Source organism: Trematomus bernacchii, unplaced genomic scaffold, assembly GCF_902827165.1.
Source record: "Trematomus bernacchii unplaced genomic scaffold, fTreBer1.1, whole genome shotgun sequence".
NCBI lineage: Eukaryota > Metazoa > Chordata > Actinopteri > Perciformes > Nototheniidae > Trematomus > Trematomus bernacchii.
The window spans coordinates 6,048,164-6,070,881 of record NW_022987616.1 but is presented as its reverse complement, the minus strand read 5'-3'; the positions used below and the strand labels follow the sequence as shown (position 1 = coordinate 6,070,881).

At 38.9% G+C, this 22,718-nt stretch overlaps 3 protein-coding genes across 7 annotated transcripts in view; 2 read left to right on the top strand and 1 right to left on the bottom strand.

The window, feature by feature from the left end:
* LOC117484072 (E3 ubiquitin-protein ligase MARCHF6) overlaps window positions 1–1,669 on the top strand; it is a 20,648-nt gene extending 18,979 nt beyond the window's left edge. For all 4 annotated transcript variants that reach the window (XM_034132502.1, XM_034132501.1, XM_034132500.1 and 1 more), the window contains exons 24-25: window positions 1–75; window positions 771–1,669. The exon at window positions 1–75 is cut by the window's left edge and continues 61 nt beyond it. In XM_034132502.1, coding sequence (XP_033988393.1) covers window positions 1–75; window positions 771–936 — 241 coding nt within the window. In that variant the 3' untranslated portion in view covers window positions 937–1,669. The remainder of the gene's footprint in view (window positions 76–770) is intronic.
* Window positions 1,670–3,108: 1,439 nt separating this feature from the next.
* On the bottom strand, window positions 3,109–7,066 carry LOC117484128 (arylamine N-acetyltransferase, pineal gland isozyme NAT-10-like). The gene is made up of 3 exons (XM_034132598.1): window positions 6,685–7,066; window positions 5,835–6,043; window positions 3,109–3,698 (listed from the first exon to the last, which is right to left on the bottom strand). Exons 1-3 carry the CDS (start codon window positions 6,949–6,951, stop codon window positions 3,305–3,307), a joined length of 870 nt encoding a protein of 289 aa, XP_033988489.1. The 5' UTR covers window positions 6,952–7,066; the 3' UTR covers window positions 3,109–3,304.
* Window positions 7,067–7,784: 718 nt separating this feature from the next.
* Window positions 7,785–21,623, top strand: LOC117484127 (palmitoyltransferase ZDHHC20-like). Of its 2 annotated transcripts, none has more exons than XM_034132597.1 (13): window positions 7,785–7,909; window positions 12,414–12,440; window positions 14,314–14,408; window positions 14,757–14,877; window positions 15,692–15,761; window positions 15,859–15,891; window positions 16,406–16,526; window positions 18,263–18,395; window positions 18,731–18,857; window positions 19,379–19,471; window positions 19,828–19,940; window positions 20,609–20,656; window positions 20,736–21,623. In XM_034132597.1, the coding sequence occupies exons 1-12, from the start codon at window positions 7,792–7,794 to the stop codon at window positions 20,650–20,652; spliced, it is 1,095 nt and encodes a 364-aa protein (XP_033988488.1). In that variant the 5' UTR covers window positions 7,785–7,791; the 3' UTR covers window positions 20,653–20,656; window positions 20,736–21,623. The 2 variants fall into 2 exon arrangements, with proteins under 2 accessions (XP_033988488.1, XP_033988487.1); XM_034132596.1 differs by having other exon boundaries at window positions 14,757–14,883.
* The last annotated feature ends 1,095 nt before the right edge of the window (window positions 21,624–22,718 follow it).

Here is a 22,718-nt window from a genome sequence, read left to right as displayed (position 1 = left end):
CGTCTCGCTCATCGGCATCCTGTCCTTCCAGATCCGACAGTTCAAACGCCTCTATGAACACATCAAGAACGACAAGTGAGCATCTTTCCTATTATCTTAAACATACTTATAATGCGTTATGATCTTCTTATAGCACTGTATAATTATAGTTTTTAATAACAATAATGAAAAAACATATTTAAAGCATTTTATAATACGTTATAATCACACTTTACATTAATATTTTCAGTTTAATATGTAATATTCCATCCCTCACATACTTATGTATATATAATAACTTGCTTTATATCTTGTTATTGTTCATTTGTAAACTCAACATGTATATTTTCTAGTCTTTTTAATTTGTATTGTGCAATGCCATGTATTTGTATGCTGCTGCAACACAAACATTGGGATCAATAAAGTACTTCTGATCTTATCGTATCTATTATAATTCCCAAAGATTGAATACATTATCATATTCTCACTCTATTTTAAGCCAACAATGACCCCTAAAAGTAATTTATAATCACATAAAATTGCCTTATTATCATTATTAATTGTTATAAAAATGTGACTTTATAACATAAGAGATAAGATAAGAAGTACATTATTGATCCCAATGTGGGAAATGTTAGAAAATATACATATTATATATACACAAGTACGTGAGGGATGTATAAAGGGTATTTTAGACATAGTAAGTGTTACAGGACCGTTTAGCGTCGACACACCTGAAGAAACCGTTAGTAATTTAAAGGTGATTATAACGGTGATCCTCCTCTCCACAGGTACCTGGTTGGTCAGAGGCTTGTCAACTACGAGCGTAAATCTGGCAGAGCGGCCTCGGCGCCCCCCCCCCATCCCCGTCGCAGAGTAGATGTGTCACTCGTTGTCACATGTTTGCACCCGTCACCCTGCGTACATCCTGTGTCCTGTACTTCACCCTTCATTTAGATTTTCACCTCAGTCCGTGGACCTCAATCTGTGGATCTGATGGATATCGTTCTTGAGTTCCCCTCTCGAGGGACGGGAAGATGTATTATAATCATGGGACAGCTGAGAAACCCCCCATGAGGGTGATGGGTAGCAGTTTGATTTGAAGCTCAACATCTGCATTGTCGTTCATGCCTTGCTTTGTAAAGTGCTGCCTGATAATTGTACATGTGTAAATACTTTGAACGCAGACTTTGTCTTAAAAAAAAAAAGAAAGACGGATATGGAATAATGCAATGACCATTGTATATCTTAAAAGTGTATGTATAATTTATTAAATCAAACTGACAATTGATCTGCTCTTGTCGCATGTGTTTAAAGACGAGGGACTGCATAATGTGGATGTTTTGTAACTGGTTGATTTGGGTGTGGAAGTTTTGTATTTAAACCTGAAAGTTAAAAAGCTTGTATGAAACAAAGACAGATCTCAATGACAAGATACATTTTTCACCTACGTTTTTCTAGAAAATATCACTCAAAGCGACACGTACCAACTAGGGGTGTTACAATTCGATGATTATGAATTCAATAGGCTCGTATTGAAGTGAAAACAGATGCATATCATCATAAACACCTTTACTTTAAGATTTCCATGGCACGTCTGTGTCTCCATATCCGTCCAAGTGCACCGCCTAACTGAAAGATCGGGGTTTTTTTGTCTGCTAGTGCCCTGTAATAAAATTGTCAAATCAAATGTTAGTTGCTTTTGTGACATGAGGAAAATGTGTTAAATGGGCACCTGGATCTAAATTGTATCATGGCAGACTGTGAAATCAGCATATTTGTTGTTGATATCATTCTATCTTGTGATGAAACTTGTGATTTACACCCCTAGTACCAACCAGGAAGTGACTAAAAATAACCTCAAAGAAACCAAACGACTTCAAAGAGACACAAAAATAGTATAAAGGGATCCAAATAACTACAAAGGCTGACAAAACAGTTGCATAGACACTTGCAACGACCACACTGAGACTACAAAAAGGGGCAAAGCAATTACAAAGAAACATAAGACAGATAAAAGGGACACAAAATGACTACACATATACATGGGTATACTTAATAGGGACACACAATGACTACACATATACATGGGTATACTTAATAGAGACACAGAATGACTACACATACATGGATATACTTAATAGGGACACACAATGACTACACATATACATGGGTATACTTAATAGAGACACAGAATGACTACACATACATGGATATACTTAATAGGGACACACAATGACTACACATATACATGGGTATACTTAATAGAGACACAGAATGACTACACATACATGGATATACTTAATAGAGACACAGAATGACTACACATACATGGATATACTTAATAGGGACACAGAATGACTACACAGAGACACAAAGGAGATGCCTTTTGCATGTGCTCATAATCCAACCATATATTTCATTTCATTTCATTTCAATCTTTATTTCGAACAGATTAAAAAATAACAAAGGTGTAAAGAAAAAAAATACATGACTGGAAGTGGTGTCATCGGTATGAGCGGAGAATTTAGCACCAACCAGGAAGTGACTCAAAATTACAAAGAAACACAAGACGGCAAAAAGAGACAAAACGACCACAAAGAAATACTAAAAACAGAAACAACTCCTGTATTTAATCTCTGATGGTTTCTGATGATTTCCTGATGGTCTCTGATGGTTTCTGATGATCTCTGATGATCTCTGATGATTCCTGATGGTTTCTGATGATCTCTGATGGTCTCTGATGGTCTCTGATGATCTCTGATGGTCTCTGATGGTTTCTGATGGTTTCTGATGATCTCTGATGGTTTCTGATGATCTCTGATGGTCTCTGATGGTCTCTGATGATCTCTGATGGTCTCTGATGGTTTCTGATGGTTTCTGATGATCTCTGATGGTTTCTGATGATCTCTGATGGTCTCTGATGATCTCTGATGGTCTCTGATGATCTCTGATGATCTCTGATGGTTTCTGATGATCTCTGATGGTCTCTGATGATTTCCTGATGGTCTCTGATGATTTCCTGATGGTCTCTGATGGTTTCTGATGATCTCTGATGGTTTCTGATGGTTTCTGATGATCTCTGATGGTCTCTGGTGATTTCTAATGATCTCTGATGGTTTCTGATGGTTTCTGATGATCTCTGATGATCTCTGATGGTTTCTGGTGGTTTCTGATTATCTCTGATGGTTTCTAATGATTTCCTGATGGTCTCTGATGATTTCCTGATGGTCTATGATGGTTTCTGAACAACAAAATGACTACATAGAGACTCAAAGCAGATGTGTGGGGCCTTTAGCATGCTGCTCATAATCCAAGAAGAAGATCAATAGATGACTCGATGTGGTGTCATCGGCTCATCCTTTGGTATGAGCGGAGATTTTAGCATAATTCCAAACTTCTCCTTGAGAACGCCGGGTATCTCGTCGTCCTGCAGATCCCTGGTGGAGGTCTCCAGCACAGACCCCTCTTTTGGGAACGTGGTGGTGGTCAGTCTGCGGCCGATGTAGGTGAGCCTCCCCTCGGAGGTGAGGATGGTGCACACGGACTTGCAGAAGAAGAGAGAGCATGGAGAGCTCTGGTGGAACTGACACATCTCTGCGTAGTCCTCCATGCGGCGAGGGTCCAGGGTGAACTTGTAGATCTCCGTCCAGTCTCCATCTTCTCCTCTGTTCTCCTCCTGCTGCCACTCCAGGAAGAGCATCCCTGAAGTTTCATTCCTGACAGGTGGGAGAACAGAGCTTGTATTTAAAGGTCACCTATTATGCAAAATCCACTTCTTCATGTCTCTTCTACATCAACATGTGTCCCCTCTTCTTCATGTCTCTTCTACATCAACATGTGTCCCCTCTTCTTCATGTCTCTTCTACATCAACATGTGTCCCCTCTTCTTCATGTCTCTTCTACATCAACATGTGTCCCCTCTTCTTCATGTCTCTTCTACATCAACATGTGTCCCCTCTTCTTCATGTCTCTTCAACATCAACATGTGTCCCCTCTTCTTCATGTCTCTTCTACATCAACATGTGTCCCCTCTTCTTCATGTCTCTTCTACATCAACATGTGTCCCCTCTTCTTCATGTCTCTTCTACATCAACATGTGTCCCCTCTTCTTCATGTCTCTTCTACATCAACATGTGTCCCCTCTTCTTCATGTCTCTTCTACATCAACATGTGTCCCCTCTTCTTCATGTCTCTTCTACATCAACATGTGTCCCCTCTTCTTCATGTCTCTTCTACATCAACATGTGTCCCCTCTTCTTCATGTCTCTTCTTCATCAACATGTGTCCCCTCTTCTTCATGTCTCTTCTACATCAACATGTGTCCCCTCTTCTTCATGTCTCTTCTACATCAACATGTGTCCCCTCTTCTTCATGTCTCTTCTACATCAACATGTGTCCCCTCTTCTTCATGTCTCTTCTACATCAACATGTGTCCCCTCTTCTTCATGTCTCTTCTACATCAACATGTGTCCCCTCTTCTTCATGTCTCTTCTACATCAACATGTGTCCCCTCTTCTTCATGTCTCTTCTACATCAACATGTGTCCCCTCTTCTTCATGTCTCTTCTACATCAACATGTGTCCCCTCTTCTTCATGTCTCTTCTACATCAACATGTGTCCCCTCTTCTTCATGTCTCTTCTACATCAACATGTGTCCCCTCTGTGGAAAGAGACTTTGAAAGTTTCAGGAGAAAAGATTCTCTCTCTTTTTGTCCTGATCCATTTCTATAAAAACCTGTCTGAAAATGAGCTGATCAGATTTTGGCCACTTTATGATGTCATAACGATTTTTTGGCTTGTGTAACCATCAGTGGTGAACCGTCAGGGCCTTCAAGGTATTCAGAGAATACCCTGGAACACTCAGATAAAACAAACCAAAAAATTGATTTAATTATATAAATAAAATGAATAAATGAGAATGGTATCAGTGTTGTTGATCTGTAATATTACAGTGTTATGTTGATTTGTTTGTCCTTCTCGGACCATGCACTACGCATTTCAGTGGTTTTGTGTTAGAAAAAAAATGCAACCAATCAGATATGTTTCTGGGTCTCTGGGTAGAATATCCTTCAACAAGGTATTCTCTATCCTTGATAGAATGCCCTGGCCCTTACACTGAATGAGAGCGTACGTTTGGATTGACAGTTTTGGGGGGCGGGGGGGTGTGTGTGTCTACAGAAGGTCCAGTTGTGATAGACACGGTTCGCCACTGGTAACCATTAGCCAATCAGCAACCAAGGTACCCCCCCACCTTATCACCTGAATCTCCTCCTAGAGCCTAGGTGGCGTTCACACCAAGTACTTTCCTGTACACCAAGTACTTTCCTGTACTTCCTGTACTTCCAAGTACTTTCCTGTACTTTTTAACCAAATCTCTCTCAGAGGGGCGTGGGGAGTGGCTCCTTATTTTCATCTAAAGTAACAGACAGAGAATCAGCACTTTTGAAACAGGGCTGAAACAGAGGGGATTATGGGTAATGCTGCAATGATCTGTTTGGTGTTTCAGCCAATCAGAGACATGTTCTGTATATATCTGAGACCTATTATATATTGATGAAAAACAGTATAATAGGAGACCTTTAAGTAAAAGTAGAAGAACCAGATGGTAGAATACTCTGTTACAGTAAAAGTCCTGCATTCAAAATGTTACTCAAGTAAAAGTTAAACAAATATTAGCATAAAAATATACTTAAAGTACCAAAAGTAAGTAAAAGTACTTATTATACAGATTGATCCATTTCAGAATGATATATATTATATGTTCTGATTGTAATTATTGATATATACACTGTAGCTATAGCCTATATGACAATAAAAGCCTTTAAACTTAAATGTACTCAGTCCCTTCCCACCTCTGCTCTGTGATGCGGTACACTCTGTGGCCCTGCTCCTGGGGGCCCCTGGTGTCCAACGAGAGGGGGGTCCTGAAGCCCGGACCCCCAAACCCAACATCACAGAGCCAGCGCTGCCCGTCCAGGGTCACCATGACAACCAGGTGGTCAAAAGGAGGCCCGTAGAAGCCCGTTGTTTGGTTCTTCACCTGGGCGGAGAGCAGGGTCACCTGGAGAGATGCCAAAGTACACACATCCTTTATTCAAGTAGATGTACAGATACTCGTGTTTAAAAATACTCTGGTGAAAGTAGAAGTACTGACTAAACTTCTTTACTCAAGTAAAAGTAAAGAGGGCTTTGAAATGTACTTCAGTAAAAAGTACCCATAACTAGCAGCTGTTTTAAAGAGTACCTGACCTCCCTTTATATTAATAGAACAATAATGTCATTGTTAGCTAATGAATGTTTCCATGCTGAACAACGGCAACATGACAACGTTTTCATTGGTCCCTCTTCTTTAGAGAAGACCAGGAAATGATGGATACACGGATCGTGTTCAAATCAATAGGCACGCAATGACTCTAAATAATAATGATCACGCCACCAAACACACATTCAAACTAAAGGAACCAGCCTGTTTGGGAAATGTGAGAAGTAGAAAGTACAGGTATTTGTGTTCAACATGTAAGAAGTAGAAAGTACAGGTATTTGGGTTCAAAATGTGAGAAGTAGAAAGTACAGGTATTTGGGTTCAAAATTGAAGAAGTAAAAGTCAAAAGTCGTCAGAAAAATAAGTAGTGGAGTAAAGTACTGATACCAGAAACATGTACTTAAGCAAAGAAACGAAGTATTTGTACTCCACTACTTCACCTGGAAGCCCATCTGGGTCAGCAGCCATGCAAACAGGGAGTTATTCTCGTAGCAGAACCCCCCCCTGCGCTGCAGCACGAGCTTCTCATACAGGTGAGGCGGGTCCAGCTGCACGCGCCCCCCGCTGTGCACCGTCAGGTTCTCAAAGGGCACGGACAGCAGGTGACAGGTGTGCACCGACCGCAGCACGTGCAGGCTGCGCGAGGGGGAACCGGAGAACCCGATGCGAGACAAATAAACGTCGACGTGCATGTCAACAGAAGTCATTTTACGGATTAAGGGAGATTACTTTTACTTTTAGCATCAATTTCACCTACAATTGCGGTCCCTGTGTCCTTTGTCTTGTCTCAAATCAGTTAATCTTTATTGTCCGCCTCAGAGTCTAAAGGTTTATTTTGCTTCCTGGTGCTGACCCGAGGGCAGGTTTACAGTAAATTAACCCCTAAAGTCAGATTTAAGCATAAAATGAAATGACTTCATATAAATACAATTAAAATATGTTGATATGAAACCCATAAGTAGTATTTTTTTTTGGATAACAAACCAGAAGTTGTAAAAACTCCTTTTTATAAACAATGAACTCGTGTTTTTCCCAGACCATTTTTTTCTCCAAACTTTATTGAAAATGTTTTACAGTTTTTGATACATAATTAAACAAGGTACAGTATGACCATAGTAGTTTGGTTTTTGATGGATCCCCATAGAAGTGATCCCAGTCAACGCAATAATTAAATATAATATAATAATTTAAATATTTCTATATGTTTGACAGTTTTATTAAAGACAAACATTATTTAAAACCCTAACAAAAAGATAATTTCTTCAGTATATAATAAATGTAAAATGATCCATACTAATAAGAAATAATAATAATAATAATATTAATAAAATGGGAAAATTAAATTAAATCAAAGAAGAAAAAGATGCTATTTAATTATTTTTTAAAGTAAAATAAACGAAGTGTATTATTCATATTAATTGTGTGTATCCATAGTGTTGCCATACTGCTGTTTTTCTGAAATTAAATTAATTTCCCCCTAAAAAAAAAACATGTTTCCAGAGGCGTGACGTCACCGCGACACTCCCTTCCCCACACAGAGGGTAAAGATGGCGCCCACTCACGTCCTGAGATGCTGTCAGCGGACTTTAGCATGGATTCCTGTCATCTTCATCGCCGCGGTGGTCTGCTGGTCCTACTATGCCTACGTGGTGGAGCTTTGTCTCTGTGAGTAGCCGTCTGTAGCCGTCTGTAGCCGAGGTTAGAGCCTCCAAACGCCGGTGTTTCCACTGAGCCGCCGCACAAACACAGGAAGTAAACGGGCTGCAGCCACTGATGTATCCTCATAATGCTAATTATCTTCTGTTTTTATATCATATATTTAATGCCACGTGTGCTTTGTTAAGGATAAACTCGTTTTGTGATGTGAGGATTGTGTTTGTGGAGCAAAAAGGAGAATACATCGGTAATTTAATGGTATTTAACCGGCTGCCAGATGTTCACTTTCCCTTTAAAACCACTAATGAGTGTTAATACACCTCTGATGTTTTTGATTATGGAGATAGACAGATTTTCAGCGTTATTGCCTATTAGAGAAACACAATGTAATATGTTATATTAAAAAAACAGATGCAAAGACACTCAAAACTGCAAAAAAGATTAACATAACAGCTGTAAAGAGACACACAATGACTAAAAAGAGACACACAAATAATACAAACAGAGCCAAACAATAACTAAGTGACCCAAATCAATCAAGTTACAGCTAGTTATCTGTCGCTTTGTGTTTTAATGCCACATGTGTTTTCTTAAGATAAACTCTTATTGCGATGGTGGAGCTAAATATAGCCTGTTAGGAAAATAAAACCTTAAATGAATGGTATGTTATTAAAACCCCTGGTGAGAATAAGTGTTACCAAATGATTTCTTATCAGAGAAACCCATTAATTATGTGTAAACCTTGTTCAAAACTGTTGCAAAGAGACTCGCATTGATGAAACAACTACACAAACGGGCAAAAAAACTACAACGACACATAAGACGGCTGAAAAGAGACAATAAATGACCACAAAGAGACATCAAAATTATACGAACGGTACAACACAGTTACTAAGTGACACAAATCACTGGTGCTGACACAGTTAATTATCGCTTTGTTTACTTATTTGAATGCCACATGCAATGAGATTAATGTTCACCGTGATGTTAATATCCTTTTGTGTATTTAAGGAGTTCCCAAACCTTTTCATATCCGGATCAAAAGATAAGATTTGGTCTAATTTGAAACAGGGTGTACTTTCATGTCCTTGTGAAAAGTTCACCTCCAGTTCATCTTGTTTTAATGAAGGTTGTCGTCTATATTTAAACTGCGCTGGCAGTCAAATACACTTCCTGACCCTCACACACACTTTGATTTGTTTATATATGTACGTTTTGAGTGTATTTCTGTACAATTTTCTATTTTAAATGAGTTACAATACCATTCGGATTTGGTGTCAGGCGAGACTAGATTAGTGAGTCCTATTGTTTATTCAAAGTGCTTTACAAAAATGAAAGACATTAAGAAACATATTATGAAATGACATTTAAAAAACACTCATTTAAAAGCAAAGATAATGAAACATGAATAACAAAGGAACATGAATAAAAGTGACAGAGCAGTGTGAGATACACTCATCTGAAATGTTTAGCACTGACTCTCAGTCATTGCTCACTTTTTAGCAGTAATGACTTCACTTTCTTTCAACTTTCTTGTTTAACTTATCCTTCAGTTATTTCAAGTGTTTCATGCTAAACGAACCCCCCTTTGGAAAATTCTAATCTGACCCCATGGTACCTTTTAGTTTCCGCCAATACTATTCCTCTTTTTTATTTTTAAATGCACATAGTTAAGTTTACCTTGTCTTTCTAGGACTTTTTTGGTATCCTCCGTGAACCAGGGTCTTGAAACAAAACGGATTCCTATACCCCATTGTACCTTTTTAGTTTTCGCCAAAACTATTCCTCTTTTCTTTAAATGCACATTAGTTAAGTTTCATTTTCTAGGACTTTTTTGGTGTCCTCCGCGAACCAGGGTCTTGAAACCAAAACGGCACACGTAGGGGACTTTAACCCCAATAATGACTTTAACCCCAATAATGACTTTAACCACCTACGAGGGGACTTTAAAACTACAAATAATAAGCCTGAATATATCAATTCAGTCCAGAAATCTGAGACTGCAATTTCATTCTTGATAGAGGAAACGGTATTATAAAACAATTACACATGATGTCATTGAAGTGCTTTGATAAATGGAAGTGTTTAGAGAAGTCAGGTCAAAGGTTGTGTGGACAGAAAGGGGTGGGATTGTTTTGTCAATACAGGAACAATTGTTCAATACAGGCACAATGTTGTGTAGAAATGTAATTTTTTCCTCTATTCCTATCCTTTTTAAGCATTTTGTGACTTATTATCAATACATCTTGCAACCCCATAATTGTTAACCGCTGGATGAGAGTTTAAATTAACTGAATGCTGTACGTCTAAATCCTACTGACTGATGTCAAATGTAAAGATGTTGCTATAATAACTCACTTTTAAACAATGTATTTTTATCTAATGCTTTGTTTTATCTCTTACTCTACTTAAGTACATGTTTCTGGTATCAGTACTTTACTCCACTACTTATTTTTCTGACGACTTTTTATTTTGACTTCTTACATTTTGAACACAAATACCTGAACTTTCTACTTCTTACATTTTGAACACAAATACCTGAACTTTCTACTTCTTACATTTTGAACAAAAATACCTGAACTTTCTACTTCTTACATGTTGAACACAAATACCTGTACTTTCTACTTCTTACATGTTGAACACAAATACCTGTACTTTCTACTTCTTACATGTTGAACACAAATACCTGTACTTTCTACTTCTTACATGTTGAACACAAATACCTGAACTTTCTACTTCTTACATGTTGAACCCAAATACCTGTACTTTCTACTTCTTACATTTTGAACACAAATACCTGTACTTTCTACTTCTTACATTTTGAACACAAATACCTGTACTTTCTACTTCTTACATGTTGAACACAAATACCTGTACTTTCTACTTCTTACATTTGAACACAAATACCTGTACTTTCTACTTCTTACATTTTAAACACAAATACCTGTACTTTCTACTTCTTACATTTTCCAAACAGGCTGGTTACTTTAGTTTGAATGTGTGTTTGGCAGGGACGTGCACAGACATTTGGAGGGGCTATTGATCTAAACTGGAAAAAGGCGCCTCCCCCCCGAAAAAAAATATAAGACCAAAACGATTATTACATGAACTAATTCGAACAGTAATTCACATTATCATCTCATAACAAAATAAGCTAAGGCAACTACTTGCATTCAGTGACTTGATTTTTTAAATGAAAACCAGGGACATTTTTTGTTTTGCGGTCCATATCTCATTAAAATATCTAATGTTAGTAACTATTAAAGAAGAAGTGGGGACAATTCAATGTAGTTTGACCTTTGTAACTGCTGTGCAGACATACTGATAAAACAGGGCTTCTATAATTGCCTTTAATAAACTCACTAATTAATGAAACCATTCCAATACGCATTATTCTTATTCTTATCATTCTTTATGAGCGCAGTAACGGTAAGGTATCTAATTACTTATTTATTTAGTATTCCATAACTTAATAACAGAGATGGTCAAATGAAAGTAGAGGCATGGCAGAAATCCTACAATGAAGCGGGCAGTGAACTGTTCACCCGTGAGAGGGCGATCAAGAGAAGAGAGCGAGCGGCGCGTTGAGGGAGTTTACCATGGGTGTTTAATAGGAGTTTACGGAGTAGATGAAAAGACACAGAAAGACAGAAGCACAATACCAAGTATATTTAGGTGTTTTTTTTGTAAATAACCGACGGTGTCAAGAGGAAGTAAAGTCCCTGCCATGACAAAACTCAAAATTCATTTTCCAAAATCCGACACTAGAGGTGGTCTTAACGCACCGGCACCAATACAGTAGCCTATAATAAATATTATATATATAATACGTAACATGTGTAATCACACACTTAGCGATACAGAACATAAATAATAAAAACGTAGGCCTACCTGGTTTAAAACACTTTTGTGGTCAAACTGTGGAATGAGTTCACACTGAAACGAGTTCTTCATTCAACATTTCGCGGACAATTACATGTCAGAAGAAGGAGAAGAAGAAGAAGTAAAATAAGTAGTAGAAGAAGAATGAAGCTGGTGTGTTTCCCGCAGCGAGACACTACAATACTAATTGTGGGCTTATCATGTTGATTCGACCACAACAGAAAGAAAAAAAAAACCTCTCGCTCTCTCCAGAGGGGCAGGTCAGCCAAAAAGGGAAAACGGGCCGTTGCCTGGGCAACAATAGCCGTACCTGTGCACGTCCCTGGTGTTTGGTGGCGTTTGGATCCGTGTATCCATCATTTCCTGGTCTTCTCTAAAGAAGAGGGACCAATGAAAACGTTGTCATGTTGCCGTTGTTCAGCATGGAAACATTCATTAGCTAACAATGACATCATTGTTCTATTAATATAAAGGGAGGTCAGGTACTCTTTAAAACAGCTGCTAGTTATGGGTACTTTTTACTGAAGTACATTTCAAAGTTCTTTACTTTCACTTGAGTAAAGAAGTTTAGTCAGTACTTCTACTTTTACACAATGTCTTTTTATGTAATGCTTTGTTCTATCTCTTACAGACACCATCATCAGTATAGGAGAGAAGAGTAAGTGTGCTGTTCATTTACAAATAATGTTTATATAACACTGAATGGAGTTTTACAGAATGGAGTGGGTTTGCTCTCTTTTCCGTGCCTGGCAGGTGAAATATGTTCTGTACACTTTGCCAACAACAGAAAGGCTCAGGAAGCGTCTCTCAGCTCGTGAATTTAATATGTAGACGTACAGCGGCTCCACAAATCCAAAGTGACAGCAGCAGGCCCTTACATTCACGTTTTAATGCTAATGTGTTTTAATGCTAATGCATGGGCTGTACTCAAAGATTTATTTTTTGAGGTTTTCTTAGGAAGCTGTTCTCATATAGTTTTTTTAAAGAGTGATTCATTGCATTGACCAAGTCAGTCTTTTTTTATGAATACAACCTGCCAGTAAATAAAAACGGTAACACTTTATATTAAGGTACACAAATTCACCATCAACTAGTTGTTAATTAACATGCATATTAGCAGTATATTGGCTCTTTATTAGTCATTATAAAACACTTATTAATGCCTTATTCTACATGACCATATTCTAAGAGTAATAAGCCATTAGTTTTTCCTTAATAACCCTCTAATTAGTGCTTATTTGTTGCAAGTAAGGAAGTTGTTTACATGAGTTTGGGTCTTAATATGTTCAATATGGGCCTAATAAGGCAGTAGTACCACAAGAATAGTAATTCTCCCATAATAACACTTAACAAATCTATTCTTATGTAACAAGACATGAAACGATAAGTTTTATTTATTTCAAAATAACTCAAAATGTGGTATTTGTAACTCAGAATTATGTTAAAGTGACGTCTTGTTCATAACCAATAAGCTAGTAGTTTGCCTCTAATATGTTAATGAACAACTAGTTGATGGTGAATAAGTGTACCTTAATAGAAAGTGTTACCATAAAACAAAAAGTTATTATGGTAGCCTAAATGTAATATAAGACGCTGGAAGTTAAAACAGGTGTGCCCCTTTGTTTTAAAATGAATTCCACGGTGCTTTAATGAATATAACTCACCGGTAAATAGATGTATTTGTTATATAAATGCTATATCAGTACCTCCCTTTGTGTGCCTCAAGAAGGGCTAACGGTTAAAGGCTACTCTCGAACAAATATGGAGAAAGCTGAATATTTAGTTCGATAAACGCGTGTTGTGAATTATTTTAATTAAAACATCTATTCTACTTATAGGGGTAGCCTCATCTATATCTGCAACTGTGCAATAGACATGCAAACATCTTTTTAAGAAGAAGTAGCTGCACAGCATTCAAATGTTGAGTCAGAATTTGAATGACAACGTTATAAACAAAGCTTCAAATTGTTCTGTGTGACTATCTTTGTTCACATATCTAGGATTACAAAACTAATGTCACAGCAGGATTTAGAAAAACGTGTCCATGCTTTTATCTTCAGTAGACTCGACTACTGCAATAGTGTCTTCACAGGGCTCACAAAAAAATCCATCAGAAAGCTGCAGCTGATTCAGAAAGCTGCAGCTGAGTCCTCACTGACACTAGAAGAGTGGATCAGTCCGGTTCTGAAGTCTTTACACTGGCTTCCAGTCGGCCAAATAATTTATTTTAAAATACTATTGCTAGTTTTTTAAATCACTCAATGGCTTAGGACCGAGGTATATAAACGATATCCTGCATAACTATGAACCATCCCAGAGTCTCCGGTCCTCTGGGTCGGGTCTGCTCTCTGTTCCGAGAATAAGAACTAAACATGGAAAAGCAGCGTTTAGCTATTATGCCCCGACAATCTGGAACAAACTGCCCGAATCGTGCACGTCCGCTGAAACACTTCCTATTTTCAAATCCAGACTAAAAACATATCTATTTGCCTTGTCTATCTTGTTGGTGCTGACGTGTGGTTTCCCTGCAGTTGTCTACATGATCTTCTTCCACCTCTTCTTCATCATGTTCGTATGGTCGTACTGGAAGACCATCTTCATCCAGCCTGCGAACCCCTCCAAAGAGGTACACAAGCCCTGAATATCCACAACCAGCCTCTTTAATATGTAAATGTTCTGCTTTTCTTAAGTAAATATCTTTATTTGTATCTGAAAATCCTCAGTTTTTAAAGCTGTGCTGATTAGTTGATTGTCTAAAATGTTATCACAGACTATTTTGGTAATCGGGCTATTGAAAATTGCAGCCCTAATTTGAACTACAGTGTAAATACGGTGCAATATGTCTCAAAATACCATCCTAAAGGCAGTTTTTCCACAAAATGATCAATTAAATAATCTAGAATCACAATCCTGAATTGCAGTTTTACCCTGCTCACATTAAAATCTGCTTTTTAATTTTTTTTTATGACTGCAGTTCTGTTTGCCCAAAGTGGAGAAGGAGCGATACGAGAAGGAGGAGAGGCCGGAGAATCAGCAGGAGATTTTATGGAGAGCTGCCACTAGTCTGCCTCTGTACACCCGCACAGGAGCTGGAGGTGTGTGTGAGTGTGTGTGTGTGTGTGTCAATTGAGAAGAAAATATTTCCCCAACAGTAGTGGAGTACAAATACTTCGTTACTGTACTTAAGTACATTTTTCTGGTATCAGTACTCTGCTCCACTACTTATTTTTCTGACGACTTTTTACTTTGACTTCTTACATGTTGAACTCAAATACCTGTACTTTCTACTTCTTACATGTTGAACTCAAATACCTGTACTTTCTACTTCTTACATGTTGAACACAAATACCTGTACTTTCTACTTCTTACATTTTGAACACAAATACCTGTACTTTCTACTTCTTACATGTTGAACCCAAATACCTGTACTTTCTACTTCTTACATGTTGACCACAAATACCTGTACTTTCTACTTCTTAGATTTTGAATACAAATACCTGTACTTTCTACTCCGTGCCTATTGATTTGAACACGATCCGTGTATCCATCATTTCCTGGTCTTCTCTAAAGAAGAGGGACCAATGAAAACGTTGTCATGTTGCCGTTGTTCAGCATGGAAACATTCATTAGCTAACAATGACATTATTGTTCTATTAATATAAAGGGAGGTCAGGTACTCTTTAAAACAGCTGCTAGTTATGGGTACTTTTTACTTAAGTACATTTCAAAGCCCATGCTTTTACTTGAGTGAAGAAGTTTAGTCAGTATTTTTAAACTCAAGTATCTGTACTTCTACTTTAGTAAAGGATGTGTGTACTTTTGCCATCTCTGGTGCAAGTGTATGTTTATAAGAGTGTGAGTGAATTTGCATCTCTTGAGTTTTCCCATAACGACATCCTGTTGTTGCAGCAATCCGTTACTGTGACCGCTGTCAAGTCATCAAACCTGACCGCTGCCACCACTGCTCCGCCTGCGACATGTAAGAAAACCTTATTATCTTTAAAACAAGATATGTATTCATTCTGATTGACTCTCACCCCTTCATTGTCGATATGTCTTCTCTTGCTGTGTGGCAGGTGTGTGCTGAAGATGGACCACCATTGTCCCTGGTAAGTGAGCTGCTGTCTCACATTTTAGGATGGTTCAAACCTTTTACCAAACATATTTACAGTCAAGCTGTTTAATGTGAATCCCTCTTAGGAGTTGGTTTAATCTGCCAGTAGTTCTTCATACTATAAGAGCAGAGCATCACACACTCAACAAGAGACCTTATGGTTAATGGAAATACTGATTTTGTTTAAACTCAACTATTTTCTCATATTGCAGCATGACAAAGCTGTTCAAAGACTACTTTGTTATCCATATGAATGAGTGTTTTTAAGATATACTCTCCAGGAAGTAATGCACATGTTAAAAAGTCTCTGTAATTATCAATGTTCACGTACCAAATGTGTCAAACTTAAAAACATGGTTCTTGTTCTCATGCCTTGATTAACCAAATATGTTTTACTGAGGTGTAATCATTAGAGGACCACGAAGCCTCTTTTAATGAAGTTCATCTTGATAAGACCTCTCCTCACAGGAAGTGATGTCACACCTGACCTTCTGTGTGTTTCTCTGCAGGGTGAACAACTGTGTCGGATTCTCCAACTACAAGTTTTTCATCCTCTTCCTGGCTTACTCGCTGCTGTACTGTTTGTTCATCGCAGCCACCGTGCTTCAGTATTTCATAAAGTTCTGGACAGTGAGTGATGACGTGTGTGTGTGTGTGTGTGTGTGTGTGTGTGGGTGTGTGTGTGTGTGTGTGTGTGTGTGGTGTGGTGTGTGTGTGTGTGTGGTGTGTGTGTGTGTGTGTGTGTGTGTTGTGTGTGTGTGTGTGTGTGTGTGTGTGGTGTGTGTGTGTGTGTGTGTGTGTGGTGTGTGTGTGTGTGTGTGTGTGTGTGTGTGGGATGTTGTGGTGGGTTGTGTGTGTGGGTGTGTGTGTGTGTTGGTTGTTGTATGTGTGTGTGTGTGTGGTAGTTGTGTGTGTGTGTGTTGGTGTGTAGTGTGATTGTGTGTGTGTGTTGTGTGTGGGTGGTGTGTGTGTGTGTGTGTGTGTGTGTGTGTGTGTGTGTGTGTGTGTGTGTGTGTGTGTGTGTGTGTGTGTGTCATGTTCAGCATGTTCAGCTGCATGACAAAAAGAGATGTAGCGGTTCAAACCAGCTGATCATCCAGGACCAATATCACATGATTACATTACACACACACACAGTAACTTCTCAGACACACACACAACATGCAGGTTGATGTGTGTGTTCTTCAGCGCGAGTAAAGAAGACATCAAGCTACTTTTAATAACTTTAAGTCCAACATATGCCATCTAAGAACAACCCACATTAGATTGAAGTCTGTCAAATACTATCTGCACAACTTCATTCAGATATATAGACACCTTTTGCCTTACTGCGATTAGGACAATGCACTATATTGAGATTTTAATACAAACATGTATTAGTTGTTTAGCCTTTAAATGAATGCTATAGAAATGTGTCCCTGAGTTTTAGTTCTCAGAATGAAAGGTTCAAGGTTAGTTTATTTGTATAGCACATTTTAAGACTCAGAGGCAATTCAAAGTGCTTTAAAACAAACACACAAACAAAAAGACAATTCATAAAAGCGATAAAATCCTGGCTGGCAGTGCAGATATTTGAAAACTGGCTGGTCAGACTAGCATGAGAACGAAAATCAGCAGAATAAAAAACGTCTAGTTGTGCATCTTTGTGTGAAAGCTAGGCGAGTGCATGGTGTTTCTCTGTTTCCTCTGTGACCCCTGACCTCTAATGTTCCCTCTCTCGACCCCTGACCTCTCCTCTGTCCTCCACCCTGACTCTTTGTTCTGAGGTGGCTGTCTTTCTGTCTCCACATCACTCACAAACACCTCCTCTTGTTCTCACCCTCACGTTCCTCTCATCTCCTCCTCTGTCCTCCCTTTTGATCTGCGCTCACTTTGTAAAACCCACTCTCTTTATTTCATGTTTCTCCCATGGAGTCAGATGTGTGCTGATAAGATCAAGCAAAACTTCAGTGTCAGTAAACTATTGTTCTTGTTGTCAAGATCTAAGATGTGTTATAAAAATACATTACACAAATGATTTCTTTCCAGTTTCACTTTGGAGATGAGTTTTATTTTCTCTTGAATTCTGATTTTTAACAAGTTTTTTGATTCACAAATCTGGTTCCATACTCACCCTTTACCCTTGATGGTATTCCCGAGTGTCTCCCCCTCCTTCTCCCTTTTCTCTAACCAGTCTGTTTCTGTTTGTACTAAAGCTTTGCCGGAGGAAATCGGTAGAGAACTGCCCAAAGGTAACCTCTGTCGTGGTGTGACGTGGTCCTTTCCTCTCTTTTCTACTTTCTCTCTCCTATATCGTTCTTTCCATACATATCCTCCATGTGAATACTAATTCCTGTCTCCCTTGTCTCCCCTCTCTCCCCCCCCAGAATGAGCTGAAAGACACTCACGCCAAATTCCATGTCTTGTTTCTCTTTTTTGTGGCGGCCATGTTCTGCATCAGCATTCTGTCTCTCTTCAGCTACCACCTGTGGCTCGTAGGGAAGAACAGATCCACTATAGGTAACACACACACACACACACACACACACACACACACACACACACACACACACACACACACACACACACACACAAATGCACAACAATCAATATATACAAAAATAACAGTCACTTCAAAGTACATTCTCATTGAAGTTGACTTTTTGACTTGACACACACACACACACACATACATACATACATACATACATACATACATATACACATTCAAATTCAATGTCTTACAGTTATTTAACCAAATCAAAAACACAATTACTACTTTGTGTTGCTTTTACTTTTGAGCAGTGTTGTACTTCTAAAATGTGCTTGTCCTTGTGTTTCTCTCCTCTCCTCAGAGGCGTTCAGAGCCCCGGTGTTCAGGGCCGGCTCCGATAAGAACGGCTTCTCTCTGGGTTTCCGGAAGAATATTGCTCAGGTGTTTGGAGACCAGAAGAAGTTCTGGCTGCTGCCCGTCTGCACCAGGTAGAGGGGACACATTATGAAACAATCACAGAAGATAAACAGGCTTTTTAGGGATTGGATGTCATGTTTTTTGATCAAGGATCACGACACTCGGAGTAAGGAACATGGGGAATTTTCCGATATTGGGATAATCGTGATAAGCTTCATTTAAGTTATCATCATGTAAGAAAACATGTAATATACGCAATGTTTCTATCTTTTATGACCAGAAAAACTCATGATTTCTGACTACCTCATAAGTATGTTTACTTAAAAGAGATGTTTATTTAGAATAAATGTCCTATCTGATGCAATTAAACTGTTAGATTCTTACCAAAATGCTAGGTAAAGTGACTTCAGCATGTTTTAGGTCCACATTATCAGGATGATATTTTGAATAGCAATCACGCTGGCCAGGATAATACAATATCAGATGTTTTTATGCCATCGAGGGAGTCGTGTCCTATAGAATATCTTGTTACGTTTGCTGCAGTTTTCTATCTGTGCTGACTGTTTTCACTTTGAACCCCCCCCCACCTCAGTCAGGGAGACGGGCTGACGTTCCCCACCCGGCTGGTGAGCGCTGACGTGGAGCAGCAGGCCACCGTCACCCTGCAGCAGGAGCCCAGCAAGAGGTGAGATATAAGAGATACAATTCAACACAAGGCACTGAAAAGTAGTTATAGTAATAATAATATAACGTGCAATTACGTAACTACCACTACTAAATACTAACCGTCTATGTTTCCTGTAGTTATTGAATTGCTCTGTGTACTGCACTGTTAGTGTACAGTTTTATTATTATTGTGCTGCTGTGTTTATTGTATCTTATCTTAATAATACATTTAATTTTTATAGCGCTTTTCCTGGTGCTCAAAGACGCTTTACATAAAACCAGAAACAGTACAAAGACAAACAAAGTTATGCTTTTGGTTGTGGATGCACACTTCATTCCATGTTTTTTAATTTATGATTTTGTATGTGTTTGCAGTGCTGTTGAAGTCCCTGAGAGTCCTGTGAGCGAGTCTCAGAACCGCCTCCTGAGCAGCGAGCAGAACGCCAACAACGTCGCAGAGCATCAGGAGAACAACACACACACACCAGGTGAGCTCCACTGGGAGAATAACCTTTAATAACTCAGACTTTCAGGGTACATGTGTTTCAACCTATTGCCCCATGTCTTTTGTCTAAATGACTAATGAGACAACCTTTTTTGAGATTGCCCCAGTAGTGAGCTTTGCAGACGCTTAACAAAATGCAACATAATCCTTCAGGTGCTGCAGTGAATGTCCATTTTACGTTTTGTTTTTACCGCTACCGAGATTGTTATTATAAGTGTCTTACAACGTCATGGCTACGGAGAAATGAAATGTTTTTATGTAACTGATCCGCCCTCTCTTTTATTGGGTCATGTGACTTGTTGCCGGAAGACACAAGTGGAAATGTGACTACAAGTTTGTTGTTTTGAAGTTAAGAAAGTGTACCAAAGTGTATTTTTGAGGATCTACAATATCAGGGCTAGATATTTAGCTGATTTTGACACAATGGATGAGGTTTAACCCTCTCACAAAATGTCAGTTTTGACTAGACACAATAACAGAGCGGATCAAAAAGGTAGGAAACATTATTTATTGAACATTAATAATGCAGAACGGCCTGTTTAGTGGCTTTTGTCTGCAGCTCTCAAAATGGTTGTCCCCATTAGACAGAAAAACATTGGAAAATATGATTTGGGTTTTTCTTTTTAACATGTGTTCTGTTTGTCTCCTCAGCTGAAAGTGAAACCATCTCAATCTCCATCGAGAGCGAGTCCTAACGAGGTGAGAAACACTTCTTCAGGCTGTAGATTCGGTACAAATCGGACTTTCTTCCCTCATCCTCTGCGTCTTGTTTCCACAGGAGAGCATCCTCGGTCATCCTAATTCGATGCCTTAAGCAACGCAACAGTTCAGATTGTCTACATGGCAACGGTCTCCCAGAGCAACCGCATCCACACACCATACAGTAACCATGGAGATGCATCATTTTCACCCAACTGTGAAGCATCTATTCTACGGCATTGGCATTTTTCCGCATGCTAATCTCACACCTACCTACCCCTGGAGGACAGGATTGATCCCTCACACACACACACACACACACACACACACACACACACACACACACACACACACACACACGCCCACACACACACATTCAGCTATATACATATACCTTGTGTTATTTACTCATTTTGTGTTGAGCATTTATTGATGAGACGGAAGGAATATGAGCTTCTTTTTTAAAACTTTTTTGTGCCAAAAGCTTAATTTCGTCGGCACAAAGCTGCAGTGCGGACGAGCGGAGGGACAGCTGGAGTGTTTTGAACATGTTTCGAGTTTTTTTTTTAGAAAAGGCAGTACATCCCACGGAGATGCATCAGTTGACCTGTGTGACAGATTTTCTTTGCCTTTTTTATTTTTAACTCATAATGTTGGATTTATGGTCTACAACTTTCCTGAGATGGATGTTTCACGGAGGAACTCAGACTGAGGGATTTGGAAATGAGAGCACAAGGTGGCGCATTTGCACTTTGTAGATTATCTAACAACGACGTGCTGCTTCCTTTTTCTTTTTTTAAAACCATGTCCAAAAAGCATCCCAGGTATTACGGATGTTGGATGTTCATGTGAGTTATTGTTTGTGTGTAACAGTCTTTTTTTTTTTTTAAACAAATAACCGCATCTTAAAGGTGGGGTAGGTACATTTGGAGAAACCAGCTCGAGTGCGCTAGAATTTGAAAATACACAACCGGAAAAAATGTGCCACTTCCTTACAGAGCCCCTCCTCCAACACACACGAACGCGCACATGACCAATGAGGGCACGAGATAAGTTTGTGCACAGATGGAAGGCTGACAGGCAGGTAGGCCATCCAGTTATTTTAGCCGGGCCGGCTCAGATGATTGGTCGTGCTTTTTACAGTACTACGGCTTCCACAGATGGATTTTTTGTCAAAGCACTTAAGATATTCATTGCTATCTGGATGTTAAGAGCATTCCATGGAATATAACAAAAAGTGTATCTCGAGCCGGTTTCTCAAACTTACCTACCCCACCTTTAAATAATCAGCTTAATGTGTTTTTGCAAAAAGGAATACTTCCCACCTTACATCTCACACAAGTTACCACAGGGAAACAGACACATTAAACCGCGGCAAAACTACTTCAAATATCCGTTTATGAACTTCAACACAGTTTAAACTAAGTCTAACTCATCCAGTCATATCCTCAAACACTTACTACATGTTTTTAATTAAAACGTTAGCATTTGGAACACTTTAGACGAATAGCATGCCAGTTTTAGTGAAAATGCATGTGTTATCTTTCTAATTCATCAAGAGTTTTTCTTGTATTTTTTAAGAATCCTCAAGTATTTAATGTAACTTAGGGTGAGTTATTGATCCACAAATGGTCATTTTGGGGTGGAGTATTCCTTTAAAACGTGCTGCTTGCCTGGGAGATGCATTTGAAAGCAGCTACCCATTGTTTTAGAGTCATATGTTAGAATATATCTCATGCCGATCAGTGATTCTGCAGCCTGTCTTCAGCCTTTAGACTCCAACACTCTTTGCCAAATAAGGGCTGACCTGCTCTGACCTCTGAACCTGAAGTGTTTACAACATCGCTCTAGCTTTATCACAACCTAATTGTATTTATCAGTAGTTGCAGTACATTTTATACAAAGTGTGTGTGTCCCTCCTGCCTGCAGTGGGTCATGGTTGCAGTATCAGTTCTGACCAGCAGGTGGCGACACAACATCTGAGCTCAGTTCACTTTCAATTTCTCCAGAATTAGATATTTAATGCGGTTAATATGCATTCATTTCCTGTCATAACTCCAGA

What these genes read in the sequence shown, in the direction of transcription:
- LOC117484128 (XM_034132598.1), bottom strand. Translation starts at nt 6,951, where the DNA reads ATGACTTCTGTTGACATGCACGTCGACGTTTATTTGTCTCGCATCGGG. An exon ending in TGACCCAGATGGGCTTCCAG is followed by an intron (nt 6,044 to 6,684) that starts GTGAAGTAGTGG and finishes GCATCTCTCCAG; the next exon opens with GTGACCCTGCTCTCCGCCCA. An exon ending in TACCGCATCACAGAGCAGAG is followed by an intron (nt 3,699 to 5,834) that starts GTGGGAAGGGAC and finishes CCCACCTGTCAG; the next exon opens with GAATGAAACTTCAGGGATGC.
- LOC117484127 (XM_034132596.1), top strand. Translation starts at nt 7,792, where the DNA reads ATGGCGCCCACTCACGTCCTGAGATGCTGTCAGCGGACTTTAGCATGG. An exon ending in CACTGCTCCGCCTGCGACAT is followed by an intron (nt 15,762 to 15,858) that starts GTAAGAAAACCT and finishes GCTGTGTGGCAG; the next exon opens with GTGTGTGCTGAAGATGGACC. An exon ending in GAAGAACAGATCCACTATAG is followed by an intron (nt 18,396 to 18,730) that starts GTAACACACACA and finishes TCCTCTCCTCAG; the next exon opens with AGGCGTTCAGAGCCCCGGTG.